This window comes from Pseudophryne corroboree, chromosome 2 (genome assembly GCF_028390025.1).
Source record: "Pseudophryne corroboree isolate aPseCor3 chromosome 2, aPseCor3.hap2, whole genome shotgun sequence".
In the NCBI taxonomy this organism is placed as follows: Eukaryota; Metazoa; Chordata; class Amphibia; order Anura; family Myobatrachidae; genus Pseudophryne; species Pseudophryne corroboree.
In genome coordinates this window covers 77,718,063-77,732,814 of record NC_086445.1, presented here as the reverse complement: position 1 = coordinate 77,732,814, position 14,752 = coordinate 77,718,063, and the positions used below count along the sequence as shown (strand labels likewise).

Sequence of the window (14,752 nt, the reverse complement as noted above, 5' to 3'; positions counted from 1 at the left end):
AAGATGAAGCATAAAGCGAGGATTATCCTGTAGCCAGTGGTAGCTGGGCTAACAGAAATATACAGCACAGGAGGCGAGCTGCATGCTGCCAGTAAAATAGATCCATTCCTCTGGATCTCATGCCCAGCAGCAGCTGGAGTGTCGGCCAAGGAAACCAGGTTTCTCTACAATGTTGCACAATCTGACTGGACTGCTAAATAGGTTTTCCTTCTCAGTGTTCAATCATTAATAAAAGTCAGAACTTTGTCATTAAAGCATTTCGAGCCCAACCTGGACCCTTTTTCTAAAGATGCCCAAAGTGGGACTCTTAAGGGCCTATTCAATTGTTGTTGTTTTTTTTTGCAGCCACCACAAGATGGCGGATGACGGCATCAATTCGATTGTTCTGCCGTCCGGGCACCCAGCAGCCACAGAGGACACATTTTGTCTCACAGCCTCCTGAGGTGTGAGAAAGAATGTGTGCAAATTCTGCACTTTGGGCTTCCAAACAGTAGTTTGGATGCCCAAAGCAGCAGTTTAGACGTTTTAGGCAGCTAAACCTGGGTCTGTTTGGGCGCGACATGCACAATATGCATGTGTGCCCAAACGACAATTGAATAGTGACAATTGTTTGAGCTTCTAAACAGTCTCATTTAGTCCTACCAATACATTGACACACCCAAGATGTACTGTAGGCCAAATGTCCCATCGTATCTCCAAAATGTCCATTGACATAATGTATATATGATCAAAGCCTCTCAAAGAGGTACTGGGAAAAATAAAACAAGGTACACAAGGTATCTAGTGGGACAACCGAGTGACTGAGGTGTACAGAGAGACCCCTCACCCCATAGGTCTGCAATTTCGGTCCTCATTACCCCCACACAGTGCATGTTTTGCAGGTAACCCAGCAAGTGCACAGGTGCATTAATTACTCCCTGACACATTTCAAAAGGTCCACAGGTGGAGCTAATTATTTCACTTGTGATTTTGTGAGGAGACCTGCAAAACATGCACTGTATGGGGTCCTGAGGACCGAGTTTGAGAACCTGTGCCATAGAGCACAGGTTCTCAAACTCGGCCCTCAGGACCCCACACGGTGCATGTTTTGCAGGTCTCCTCACAGAATCACAAGTAAAAATAAGAATTTACTCACCGGTAATTCTATTTCTCGTAGTCCGTAGTGGATGCTGGGAACTCCGTAAGGACCATGGGGAATAGACGGGCTCCGCAGGAGACTGGGCACTCTAAAAGAAAGATTAGGTACTATCTGGTGTGCACTGGCTCCTCCCTCTATGCCCCTCCTCCAGACCTCAGTTAGGGAAACTGTGCCCGGAAGAGCTGACACAACAAGGAAAGGATTTGGAATCCAGGGTAAGACTCATACCAGCCACACCAATCACACTGTACAACTTGTGATAACCATACCCAGTTAACAGTATGAACAACAACTGAGCCTCATTTAACGGATAGCTCATAACAATAACCCTTTAGTGAAGCAATAACTATATACATGTATTGCAGAGAGTCCGCACTTGGGACGGGCGCCCAGCATCCACTACGGACTACGAGAAATAGAATTACCGGTGAGTAAATTCTTATTTTCTCTGACGTCCTAGTGGATGCTGGGAACTCCGTAAGGACCATGGGAATTATACCAAAGCTCCCAAACGGGCGGGAGAGTGCGGATGACTCTGCAGCACCGAATGAGCAAACTCAAGGTCCTCCTCAGCCAGGGTATCAAACTTGTAGAATTTAGCAAATGTGTTTGAACCTGACCAAGTAGCAGCTCGGCAAAGCTGTAAAGCCGAGACCCCTCGGGCAGCCGCCCAAGAAGAGCCCACCTTCCTTGTGGAATGGGCTTTTACTGATTTAGGATGCGGCAGTCCAGCCGCAGAATGTGCCAGCTGAATCGTGCAACAGATCCAGCGAGCAATAGTTTGCTTTGAAGCAGGAGCACCCAGCTTGTTGGGTGCATGCAGTATAAATAGCGAGTCAGTTTTCCTGACTCCAGCCGTCCTGGAAACATAAATTTTCAAAGCCCGGACTACGTCCAGCAACTTGGAATCCTCCAAGTCCCGAGTAGCCGCAGGCACCACAATAGGTTGGTTCAAATGAAACGCTGATACCACCTTTGGGAGAAATTGGGGACGAGTCCTCAATTCTGCCCTGTCCATATGGAAGATCAGATACGGGCTTTTACATGACAAAGCCGCCAATTCTGACACACGCCTAGCTGAAGCTAAGGCCAACAGCATGACCACCTTCCACGTGAGATACTTTAGCTCCACGGACCTAAGTGGCTCAAACCAGTGTGATTTCAAGAAATCCAACACAACGTTAAGATCCCAAGGTGCCACTGGAGGCACATAAGTGGGCTGAATATGCAGCACTCCCTTTACAAACGTCTGAACTTCAGGCAGTGAAGCCAGTTCTTTTTGAAAGAAAATAGATAATGCTTTGCTGTCACATCCTTCCTAGCTTTCATCAGCGTAGGAATCACTTCATCTGGAATGCCCTTTTCCGTTAGGATCCGGCGTTCAACCGCCATGCCGTCAAACGCAGCCACGGTAAGTCTTGGAACAGAGAGGGCCCCTGCTGTAACAGGTCCTGTCTGAGAGGCAGAGGCCATGGGTCCTCTGAGATCATTTCTTGTAGTTCTGGGTACCAAGTTCTTCTTGGCCAATCCGGAACGATGAGTATAGTTCTTACTCCTCTCTTTCTTACTATCCTCAGTACCTTGGGTATGAGAGGAAGAGGAGGGAACACATAAACCGACTGGTACACCCACGGTGTCACTAGTGCGTCCACAGCTATCGCCTGAGGGTCCCTTGACCTGGCGTAATATTTTTTTAGCTTTTTGTTGAGGCGGGACGCCATCATGTCCACCTGTGGCAGTTCCCAGTGATTTACAATCTGTGTGAAGACTTCTTGATGAAGTTCCCACTCTCCCGGGTGGAGGTCGTGCCTGCTGAGGAAGTCTGCTTCCCAGTTGTCCACTCCCGGAATGAACACTGCTGACAGTGCTAGCACGTGATTCTCCGCCCATCGAGGAATCCCTGTGGCTTCTGCCATTGCCATCCTGCTTCTCGTGCCGCCCTGGCGGTTTACATGGGCGACCGCCGTGATGTTGTCTGACTGAATCAGTACTGGGTGGTTTTGAAGCAGGGGCTCTGCTTGACTCAGGGCGTTGTAAATGGCCCTTAGTTCCAGTATATTTATGTGTAGTGAAGTCTCCAGACTTGACCACTGTCCTTGGAAGTTTCTTCCCTGAGTGACTGCCCCCCATCCTCGGAGGCTTGCATCCGTGGTCACCAGGACCCAGTCCTGTATGCCGAACCTGCGGCCCTCGAGAAGATGAGCACTCTGCAGCCACCACAGCAGAGACACCCTGGCCCTTGGGGACAGGGTGATCAACTGATGCATCTGATGCGATCCGGACCATTTGTCCAACAGATCCCACTGAAAGATCCTTGCATGGAACCTGCCGAAGGGAATTGCTTCGTAAGAAGCCACCATCTTTCCCAGGACTTGCGTGCAGTGATGCACCGACGCCTGTTTTGGTTTCAGGAGGTCCCTGACCAGAGATGACAATTCCTGGGCCTTCTCCACCGGGAGAAACACCTTCTTCTGTTCTGTGTCCAGAATCATGCCCAGGAAAAGCAGACGCGTCGCAGGAATCAGCTGCGACTTTGGGATATTCAGAATCCAGCCGTGCTGTTGCAACACTTCCTGAGAGAGTGCTACGCTGACCAACAACTGCTCTCTGGACCTCGCCTTTATGAGGAGATCGTCCAAGTACGGGATAATTATAACTCCCTTCTTCCGAAGGAGTATCATCATTTCGGCCATTACCTTGGCAAATATTCTCGGTGCCGTGGAGAGACCAAACGGTAACGTCTGGAATTGGTAATGACAGTCCTGTACCACAAACCTGAGGTATTCCTGGTGAGGTGGGTAAATGGGGACATGCAAGTAAGCATCCTTGATGTCCAGCGACACCATAAAATCCCCCTCTTCCAGGCTTGCAATAACCGCCCTGAGCGATTCCATTTTGAACTTGAACTTCTTTATATAAGTGTTCAAGGATTTTAAATTCAGAATGGGTCTCACCGAACCGTCCGGTTTCGGTACCACAAACATTGTGGAATAGTAACCCCTGCCCTGTTGAAGGAGGGGGACCTTGATTATCACCTGCTGGAGGTACAGCTTGTGAATTGCCGCCAGTACTACCTCCCTTTCCCTGGGAGCAGCTGGCAAGGCTAATTTGAGGTAACGGCGAGGGGGAGTCGCCTCGAACTCCAGCTTGTATCCCTGAGATACAATTTGTACAGCCCAGAGATCCACTTGTGAGCGAACCCACTGGTTGCTGAAGTTTCGGAGACGCGCCACCACCGCACCTGGCTCCGCCTGTGGAGCCCCAACGTCATGCGGTGGACTTAGTGGAAGCAGGGGAGGATTTTTGTTCCTGGGAACTGGCTGCCTGGTGCAGCTTCTTTCCTCTACCCTTGCCTCTGGCCAGAAAGGATGCTCCTCTGACCCGCTTGCCTTTCTGAGGCCGAAAGGACTGCACTTGATAATACGGTGCTTTCTTAGGCTGTGAGGGAACCTGAGGTAAAAAAAGTCGACTTCCCAGCAGTTGCTGTGGATACGAGGTCCGAGAGACTGTCCCCAAACAATTAGACCCCTGAATCCCGCCCTGCCCGTTTGTTTGCGCCCTCCCGCCCCGCACTTTGCTGCCCGCTGGACCCCGCCACGCCGCCAAACACACTAAGCACACTGCACTGCATTTTTATTATCACTGAGACTCCGTGCATGTGTCGAGACGGAGACCTCCGCGGCCCGCCCCTCCCCGTCCGCCTTGTCCCGCCCTGTCATTAGCTGTCAGCGTCCTCTATAGGTCTGCTCAGGGTCTGGTGAGACAGGAGGGCTGGGTTTGCCTCTCCCGCCGAGGCAAACCCAGCCCACCTGTGTGGATGAATGTTTAAAAGGAGACGCCAGGGAGGATCACCCGGCCGCCATCTTTAATACCGCTCCGCAAGTGGGGCTGGGTGATCAGCGCTCCCCCTCTGTGATGTAAGTACTCAGTACGGTAGTACATAGATCATTCTTTGTTTCACGTGGAGAAGCCCCCTCTAACCCATACAATGACGAACTGAAATAGAGCAGAAATGTAACGGTAACTTGCAGTGCAATACTATCTGTGTTTTATAGTGCAGTTCTTTCAGAATAAAACAGTGGTACTCCCATCTCAGAGGGATTCTTTGTACAATATATAGCTGTGGATAAGTGTTGTGCCTTGTACCAGTGTTCCCTCACACCCCGGTCTGTATGTATCCTCCCCTCACACCCCGGTCTGCATGTACCCTTCCCTCACACCCCGGTCTGTATGTAACCCCCCCCCCCTCACACAAGGTCTATGTATCCCCCAGACCCTGGTCTTTGGGGGATACATAGACCTTGTGTGAGGGGGGGGGTTACATACAGACCGGGGTGTGAGGGAAGGGTACATACAGACCGGGGTGTGAGGGGAGGGTACATACAGACCGGGGTGTGAGGGAAGGGTACATACAGACCGGGGTGTGAGGGGGGTACATAATATGCAAATAAGAATACATTATATATATATATATATATATATATATATATATATATATATATATATATATATATATATATATATATATATAGTCTTCTTATATAGCTGAAATACCTTGCTTTTTATATAACAAATCTGTGCATCCACATTTAAGGTGTGAGTAGACTGTCACAAGTGGTTTTTATATTTTATAAGTTCAAGTTGTATGTTGAAGAGATTTAGGGCTCAAAATAGAATAAATATATATTTGAAAAAGCTACCATTGCATGACCCACTGCACTCTGTTGGACTATTGGTCCTATTGTGTGGAGTTTGTATATTCTTCCTGTGCTTTTCACATTTTTTATTTTTTTCACATTTTTCAAGATTAACTATCCACGCGAACTATAACTTATAGTTCGCGTGGATAGTTAATCTTGAAAAATTTGAAAAGCACAGGAAGAATATACAAACTCCACACAATAGGACCAATAGTCCAACAGAGTGCAGTGGGTCATGCAATGGTAGCTTTTTCAAATATATATTTATTCTATTTTGAGCCCTAAATCTCTTCAACATACAACTTGAACTTATAAAATATAAAACCACTTGTGACAGTCTACTCACACCTTAAATGTGGCTGCACAGATTTGTTATATAAAAAGCAAGGTATTTCAGCTAATAAGAAGACTATATATATATATAATGTTATTTGCATATTCCCTCACACCCCGGTCTGTATGTACCCTCCCCTCACACCCCGGTCTGTATGTACCCTTCCCTCACACCCCGGTCTGTATGTAACCCCCCCCCCCTCACACAAGGTCTATGTATCCCCCAGACCCTGGTCTTTGGGGGATACATAGACTTTGTGTGAGGGTGGGGGGGGTTACATACAGACCGGGGTGTGAGGGGAGGGTACATACAGACCGGGGCCCGGTCTGTATGTACCCTCCCCTCACACCCCGGTCTGTATGTAACCCCCCCCACCCTCACACAAGGTCTATGTATCCCCCAAAGACCAGGGTCTGGGGGATACATAGACCTTGTGTGAGGGGGGGGGGGGTTACATACAGACCGGGGTGTGAGGGAAGGGTACATACAGACCGGGGTGTGAGGGGAGGGTACATACAGACCGGGGTGTGAGGGAATATGCAAATAACATTATATATATATATATAGTCTTCTTATTAGCTGAAATACCTTGCTTTTTATATAACAAATCTGTGCAGCCACATTTAAGGTGTGAGTAGACTGTCACAAGTGGTTTTATATTTTATAAGTTCATTAAGTTGTATGTTGAAGAGATTTAGGGGACAAAATAGAATAAATATATATTTTAAAAAAGCTACCATTGCATGACCCACTGCACTCTGTTGGACTATTGGTCCTATTGTGTGGAGTTTGTATATTCTTCCTGTGCTTTTCACATTTTTTTTTTTTTCACATTTTTCATGATTATCTATCCATGCGAACTATAAGTGGGAATAGTAACCTGTCCGAATGTTCAGAACCATCAGGAACAGCCTGGAGTAGTGATAGCTAGCATAAATATGAATGCACCATCCAATCATTACAGGTTTTACATGACAGGAACTGACTGGCTAATGCACTATAATCACTTCTCCAAGTTTAATACATCTGCCCCAGTTTACTTTATGACTTGGGGGCCATTATTGAATGGTCATCATAAATGATGACCATAATAATTAAGGGCCCCCAAATCATACAGCATCCTCATGACATAAGGTGCAACACTTAAAATTCTATAAGTTAATTGAAAAATCTGTCCACATTTATTACTTTCTTTTTTTTTTCTAAAGCTGGCACATCCTCATCCTCGTCTCTATGTACTCAATCACATGACACACTATCTGTCACATCCATCACTGCACCTCTGACTCCTGGCACTCCACACCACAGGCTCCATAGCAGCATATTCTGGCTCCTTCTTTGATCCTCACGGCTCACCGGAGTCCTCAATTTGCCTCAGGTGAGTATGCTGGTACTGAGAGTAAACAGTGCGGCTCTCATCCGAGGGAGCTTGAGTGTGTTAAAGTGTTTTGTTCTTCCACAGAAAGCTGGCTCATCCTCATCCTCATCTCTGTGTACTCCATCACGTTAAGCAATCCGATTGCATCAACTGGCGCATCACTCCACACCACTGTGGCTCCAAAGTGGCATATTCTGGCTCCTTCTTTGATCCTCTAGGCATCCCCGGAGTCCTCAATTTGCCTCAGGTGAGTATGCTGGTACTGAGAGTAAACAGTGCGGCTCTCATCCGAGGGAGCTTGAGTTTGTTAAAGTGTTTTGTTCTTCCACAGAAAGCTGGCTCATCCTCATCCTCGTCTCTGTGTACTCCATCACGTTAAGCAATCCACTGCATCAACTGGCGCATCACTCCACACCACAGGCTCCAAAGTGGCATATTCTGGCTCCTTCTTTGATCCTCTCGGCATCCCCGGAGTCCTCAATTTGCCTCAGGTGAGTATGCTGGTACTGAGAGTAAACAGTGCGGCTCTCATCCTAGGGAGCTTGAGTGTGTTAAAGTGTTTTGTTCTTCCACAGAAAGCTGGCTCATCCTCATCCTCATCTCTGTGTACTCCATCACGTTAAGCAATCCGATTGCATCAACTGGCGCATCACTCCACACCACTGTGGCTCCAAAGTGGCATATTCTGGCTCCTTCTTTGATCCTCTAGGCATCCCCGGAGTCCTCAATTTGCCTCAGGTGAGTATGCTGGTACTGAGAGTAAACAGTGCGGCTCTCATCCGAGGGAGCTTGAGTTTGTTAAAGTGTTTTGTTCTTCCACAGAAAGCTGGCTCATCCTCATCCTCATCCTCGTCTCTGTGTACTCCATCACGTTAAGCAATCCACTGCATCAACTGGCGCATCACTCCACACCACAGGCTCCAAAGTGGCATATTCTGGCTCCTTCTTTGATCCTCTCGGCATCCCCGGAGTCCTCAATTTGCCTCAGGTGAGTATGCTGGTACTGAGAGTAAACAGTGCGGCTCTCATCCTAGGGAGCTTGAGTGTGTTAAAGTGTTTTGTTCTTCCACAGAAAGCTGGCTCATCCTCATCCTCATCTCTGTGTACTCCATCACGTTAAGCAATCCACTGCATCAACTGGCGCATCACTCCACACCACAGGCTCCAAAGTGGCATATTCTGGCTCCTTCTTTGATCCTCTCGGCATCCCCGGAGTCCTCAATTTGCCTCAGGTGAGTATGCTGGTACTGAGAGTAAACAGTACGGCTCTCATCCGAGGGAGCTTGAGTGTGTTAAAGTGTTTTGTTCTTCCACAGAAAGCTGGCTCATCCTCATCCTCATCTCTGTGTACTCCATCACGTTAAGCAATCCACTGCATCAACTGGCGCATCACTCCACACCACAGGCTCCAAAGTGGCATATTCTGGCTCCTTCTTTGATCCTCTCGGCATCCCCGGAGTCCTCAATTTGCCTCAGGTGAGTATGCTGGTACTGAGAGTAAACAGTGCGGCTCTCATCCGAGGGAGCTTGAGTTTGTTAAAGTGTTTTGTTCTTCCACAGAAAGCTGGCTCATCCTCATCCTCATCCTCGTCTCTGTGTACTCCATCACGTTAAGCAATCCACTGCATCAACTGGCGCATCACTCCACACCACAGGCTCCAAAGTGGCATATTCTGGCTCCTTCTTTGATCCTCTCGGCATCCCCGGAGTCCTCAATTTGCCTCAGGTGAGTATGCTGGTACTGAGAGTAAACAGTGCGGCTCTCATCCTAGGGAGCTTGAGTGTGTTAAAGTGTTTTGTTCTTCCACAGAAAGCTGGCTCATCCTCATCCTCATCTCTGTGTACTCCATCACGTTAAGCAATCCACTGCATCAACTGGCGCATCACTCCACACCACAGGCTCCAAAGTGGCATATTCTGGCTCCTTCTTTGATCCTCTCGGCATCCCCGGAGTCCTCAATTTGCCTCAGGTGAGTATGCTGGTACTGAGAGTAAACAGTGCGGCTCTCATCCGAGGGAGCTTGAGTGTGTTAAAGTGTTTTGTTCTTCCACAGAAAGCTGGCTCATCCTCATCCTCATCTCTGTGTACTCCATCACGTTAAGCAATCCACTGCATCAACTGGCGCATCACTCCACACCACAGGCTCCAAAGTGGCATATTCTGGCTCCTTCTTTGATCCTCTCGGCATCCCCGGAGTCCTCAATTTGCCTCAGGTGAGTATGCTGGTACTGAGAGTAAACAGTGCGGCTCTCATCCGAGGGAGCTTGAGTGTGTTAAAGTGTTTTGTTCTTCCACAGAAAGCTGGCTCATCCTCATCCTCGTCTCTATGTACTCCATCACGTTGACCAACCATTGAACCAACTGTGCATCACTCCACACCACAGGCTCCAAATAAGCATATTGATCCTTCTTTGATCCTCTTGGCTTGAATGACAGGAGACCTCAACTTGTCTCAGGTGAGTTTGCTGGTACGGAGAGTACAGTGGCTCTCATTCTAGGGAGCTTGAGTGTGTTAAGTGTTTTTATTTTTTTTTATTTTTAGAAAACATGCCTACTCTTAAAAGGAAAGTGAAAGAACATGAAAGAAAAACCAAGGAAATAGGCAAAAAATGTTTGAAAATCAATCAAATGTTTTCAGGAAAAAAGAAGGTAGGAAAACATTTACATACACCCATTTTAAACCCCTGTAAGAAAGTGTAACAAATATTTGAATTTAGATTATGATTTTTATTAATTACAGAAAATAAATGCAGCAGAGTTAGATCCTGTACCCAGCACCTCTGATCCTGTACCCAGCACCTCTGATCCTGTACCCAGCACCTCTGATCCTGTACCCACAGATAATCAATGCACTTCCCAAGATAATTCACTGGCCACAGTTAACACAAATTGCAGCAATGTAGATGACTCGGTATCGACGTCATGTAATGTCATTGTTAATGAAAACACCATAGATGTGCATTCTCAATCCTCCATCTCTCTTGCCAACTGTTCTCAGAATTTAGAGTGTGACACCTCACCCCCTATTATTTTGGATGATGACCTATCTGAAGAAAGGTGCTCTTCTAATGAAGATACAGATATAATAAATGACATTGGGGTTAGTGCTTCTCCAAAAAAAAAGTCAAAACATAAAGTTGGTTTCCAAATAAAATGGAAAAGAGAGTTTCCGTGGCTTAGTTGTAAAAAAAATGGTGAAAGAGAATCTCTACTCTGCAAGCTGTGTTTAAAACATCTGTTGAACGACACAAAATACAACAAATCTCCATGGATGAATAGTGGGATGAGCACAGTAAGGCGCGATAAAATTAAGGAGCATTCTGTTTCCGAGATGCACAAGGCAGCAATGCAAACTGAAATAATCGGTTGTAATGCTGAGGCTTCACAGAACAGAAAAAATAGACCAGAGTCAGAGGAATTCAAAGCTGTGGAATGTGCTATGAAGTGCCTGGATTTTCTAATCCAGCATAATATACCACATACAACTGTTTTTAAACCATTTGTTGTTTTCTGTATAGAAGAATTAAAGTCTCCAGTTTTAGCCCCTCTGAACAAATCTAAAAATGCCTCATATACAAGCTACCAAACAATCAACGAATTTGTTAATTCGATGGCCAGTGTTCAAAGAGAGAAAGTTATCTTGTCTTTACAGAAGAGTCCATCATTTTCAGTTATGTCAGATGAAACTACTGATGTCAGCAACAGAAAACACTTGGCAACTGCTGCAAAATATATAAAAGATGGAGAAGTCAGTGTGTCCTTTATTAATGATACAGAAATTCCAGATGGAAAATCAGAAACTATTTTCAATGCTCTTTCACAGACTATAGAAGACTGTGGAGGGTTTGAGAAATTAGTAGGCTTTGGAAGTGACGGCGCCAGTTCAATGGTTGGTCACCGTGATGGAGTAGCAGCCAAACTAAAGGCCAAAAATAATAAGATTATTTCAATACATTGTCACAATCATCGTTTAGCTCTTGCAACAAAAAATACATTTGAATCTTTGAATCCTTTCCTGAAAATGGATGAAGTATTAACAAGTATTTACAAATACTATAAATACAGCTCTGTGAGGAGCAAAACTTTGGAAGAAATACAAAGAGTATTTACTAAATGTAAGGGAACAAAAATAAAAAAGGCTAGCCACACAAGATGGCTATCACATGAAAATGCTATTAATTCAATAAGAATTAATTATCATTCGATCATTGTCGATTTGGAAAATGCTGTTGTAACTGGACAGTCAAGGACTACAAGTGGTGTGAGTGGGCCAACTGCTGAAGGACTTCTCAAACATCTGAAAAATTTTCATTTTTTTCAATTAATTCACTTTCTTTGTGATGTACTGAGCCTGCTTTCCAAATTAGTTTTAATCTTTGAAAGAAGAGATATTGACTTGTCTACAATACACAGCAATGTTTCCATTACGCTTGGTGCTTTGAAAAATTTAAAGCGTAAGCCTGGGGGTCAGTTTTGCAGGAACCTGGAAAATGCTGCAAGAAAAATAGGAATTCAGGCTCCTATAGCAGCAGAAAATTGTAAGTTTGAAGAAGATGCAAGGTGTTTTCTAGATCTATTGGTCCAAAACATTTCAGAGAGGATGCATAATATAGCTATACTTGATCATCTAAGTGTCTTAGATATGAGGCATCTTAATGCAGACAAAGGTGTGGGATTTTATGGTGTGGCCGAAATGGCACAGCTTGCTGATTTTTATCAACTGGACGAAGATCTTCTGTTATCAGAATGGGAAGACTTTAAATCTGTATTCTTACAAACGGAAGAAGAAAATTCTGATAATGAAAGATTGTCCATGGTCAACGTGTACAAGACTTTAGAAAAATCTGAAGACACAATTGGCGTAGCATTTCCTCTAATTCAGAAACTTGTTTCAGTTGGCTGTGTTCTACCACTCTCAACTGCTGAAGTTGAAAGAACTTTTTCGCAAGTTAAATTAATCTTAACAGATCACAGAAACCGTCTCAAGGTGGAAAATGTCAACAGCATATTAGCCATTAAGCTAAATGGCAAGGTAAACTACAGAGAGGCGGTAAAGCACTGGATGAAAAAGCAAAGAAGAATATTTTCTTGTAGACCACACACAGCTGGCCACCGACCACACTCTACAATCAGAAACACCTGTACTGTAGATTGTGAGCAACAACCAAGGACAACGCACATAAACTGACCCACCCAAGCTACTTGGAGCCCAACTTTCCAGTTCAAAAAGGTGAGTACCAAGTAAATGTGGGAGGAGGGAGAGTATTCCTACTTAGAGGTGGTGGAGTGGCCCTAGTATGTCCATAATCCTGTTATCAGAGTCCCTTTTCTGCTGTGTTCTTTAGTTCTTCAAAGCACAAGCCCTTATTTTTGTGTGGAAGAATTGTACGAGACTAAAAATCTATGGTGGTCTTACAATTCTACTCCAAGGAATAAGCTGTGCTTTGAAGAACTAGGAATGCAGTACAAATGGACTCTGATAACATGCAGTCAGTTTATGTTGTATGGTTCTGTTTCAGCTTCAGCACAGCGCCTAAGAGGATATTTACAGCCAGTGACAAGACGGCATCCGCCTGAGCCTGCATAAATAGTTGGACAGCTGTGGCGATTGCTCTTCTTCAGTTACCAAATCTGCACTCAACATTTCAGATGACAACCGAGGACTCTGCACCTGAGCCACCCAAGCTACTTGGAGCCCAACTTTCCAGTTCAAAAAGGTAGAGTACCAAGAAAATGTGGGAGGAGGGAGAGTATTCCTACTTAGAGGTGGTGGAGTGGCCCTAGTATGTCCATAATCCTGTTATCAGAGTCCCTTTTCTGCTGTGTTCTTTAGTTCTTCAAAGCACAAGCCCTTATTTTTGTGGGGAAGAATTGTACGAGACTAAAAATCTATGGTGGTCTTACAATTCTACTCCAAGGAATAAGCTGTGCTTTGAAGAACTAGGAATGCAGTACAAATGGACTCTGATAACATGCAGTCAGTTTATGTTGTATGGTTCTGTTTCAGCTTCAGCACAGCGCCTAAGAGGATATTTACAGCCAGTGACAAGACGGCATCCGCCTGAGCCTGCATAAATAGTTGGACAGCTGTGGCGATTGCTCTTCTTCAGTTACCAAATCTGCACTCAACATTTCAGATGACAACCGAGGACTCTGCACCTGAGCCACCCAAGCTACTTGGAGCCCAACTTTCCAGTTCAAAAAGGTAGAGTACCAAGAAAATGTGGGAGGAGGGAGAGTATTCCTACTTAGAGGTGGTGGAGTGGCCCTAGTATGTCCATAATCCTGTTATCAGAGTCCCTTTTCTGCTGTGTTCTTTAGTTCTTCAAAGCACAAGCCCTTATTTTTGTGGGGAAGAATTGTACGAGACTAAAAATCTATGGTGGTCTTACAATTCTACTCCAAGGAATAAGCTGTGCTTTGAAGAACTAGGAATGCAGTACAAATGGACTCTGATAACATGCAGTCAGTTTATGTTGCATGGTTCTGTTTCAGCTTCAGCACAGCGCCTAAGAGGATATTTACAGCCAGTGACAAGACGGCATCCGCCTGAGCCTGCATAAATAGTTGGACCCTTCTGTTTTGAACAGCTGACACCTACATCTACTCCAGATGACCTGTAGGACGTTTGATCAGCTACCTGCATCCAATCCACATGGTACTATTATTATAACTTGTATAAAATGCTAGGATTAGTGTTTATTTTAGCACCTTCACAACCTGTGCAGTTCCTCCTGCCTGGGGTGTCGTTCTGTACTCTAGTGCTTCTATCACAAGTCTACCACTGAAATAAAGACCAGAGTGATAGAAGCACCAGAGCAGAGGACGACACCCCTGGCAGGAAAGAATAACTGCACAAGTTGTGACAGGTGCAGGATGATAGAACACTGTAGTTGTAATCTATACAGTAGAGCTACATTGGTGATGAATGGACCACAAATACTTTTATTTAACACTCTTCACTTTCAAATCCTTGTCCGCATGTAAAAGGTAAACATTAAATAAAATGGGTGCACAAACAAAAAACCATGAGTCTTTGTACTCATTTTTAGTTAAGACACATGTCTAAGCATTACAGTATGGACATAATCGTGCCCTCCCGAATGAAAAATGTGCCCTCCCGAATGAAAAATGTGCCCTCCCGAATGAAAAATGTGCCCTCCCCGTGATCAGCACCCTGCCCTAAAAAATTCCTAGAGTG

The 14,752-nt window shown here is 45.3% G+C and overlaps 2 protein-coding genes across 2 annotated transcripts in view; one reads left to right on the top strand and one right to left on the bottom strand.

Annotated features, from left to right (window-relative positions):
- Positions 1-14,752, bottom strand: part of PANX1 (pannexin 1) — a 168,731-nt gene that overhangs the window by 70,585 nt on the left and 83,394 nt on the right. The window lies entirely within an intron of this gene.
- Positions 9,849-12,930, top strand: LOC134999741 (zinc finger protein 862-like). The gene is made up of 3 exons (XM_063951447.1): positions 9,849-10,007; positions 10,094-10,200; positions 10,292-12,930. Exons 2-3 carry the CDS (start codon positions 10,099-10,101, stop codon positions 12,737-12,739), a joined length of 2,550 nt encoding a protein of 849 aa, XP_063807517.1. The 5' UTR covers positions 9,849-10,007; positions 10,094-10,098; the 3' UTR covers positions 12,740-12,930.

What these genes read in the sequence shown, in the direction of transcription:
- LOC134999741 (XM_063951447.1), top strand. Translation starts at nt 10,099, where the DNA reads ATGCCTACTCTTAAAAGGAAAGTGAAAGAACATGAAAGAAAAACCAAG. An exon ending in TGTTTTCAGGAAAAAAGAAG is followed by an intron (nt 10,201 to 10,291) that starts GTAGGAAAACAT and finishes TATTAATTACAG; the next exon opens with AAAATAAATGCAGCAGAGTT.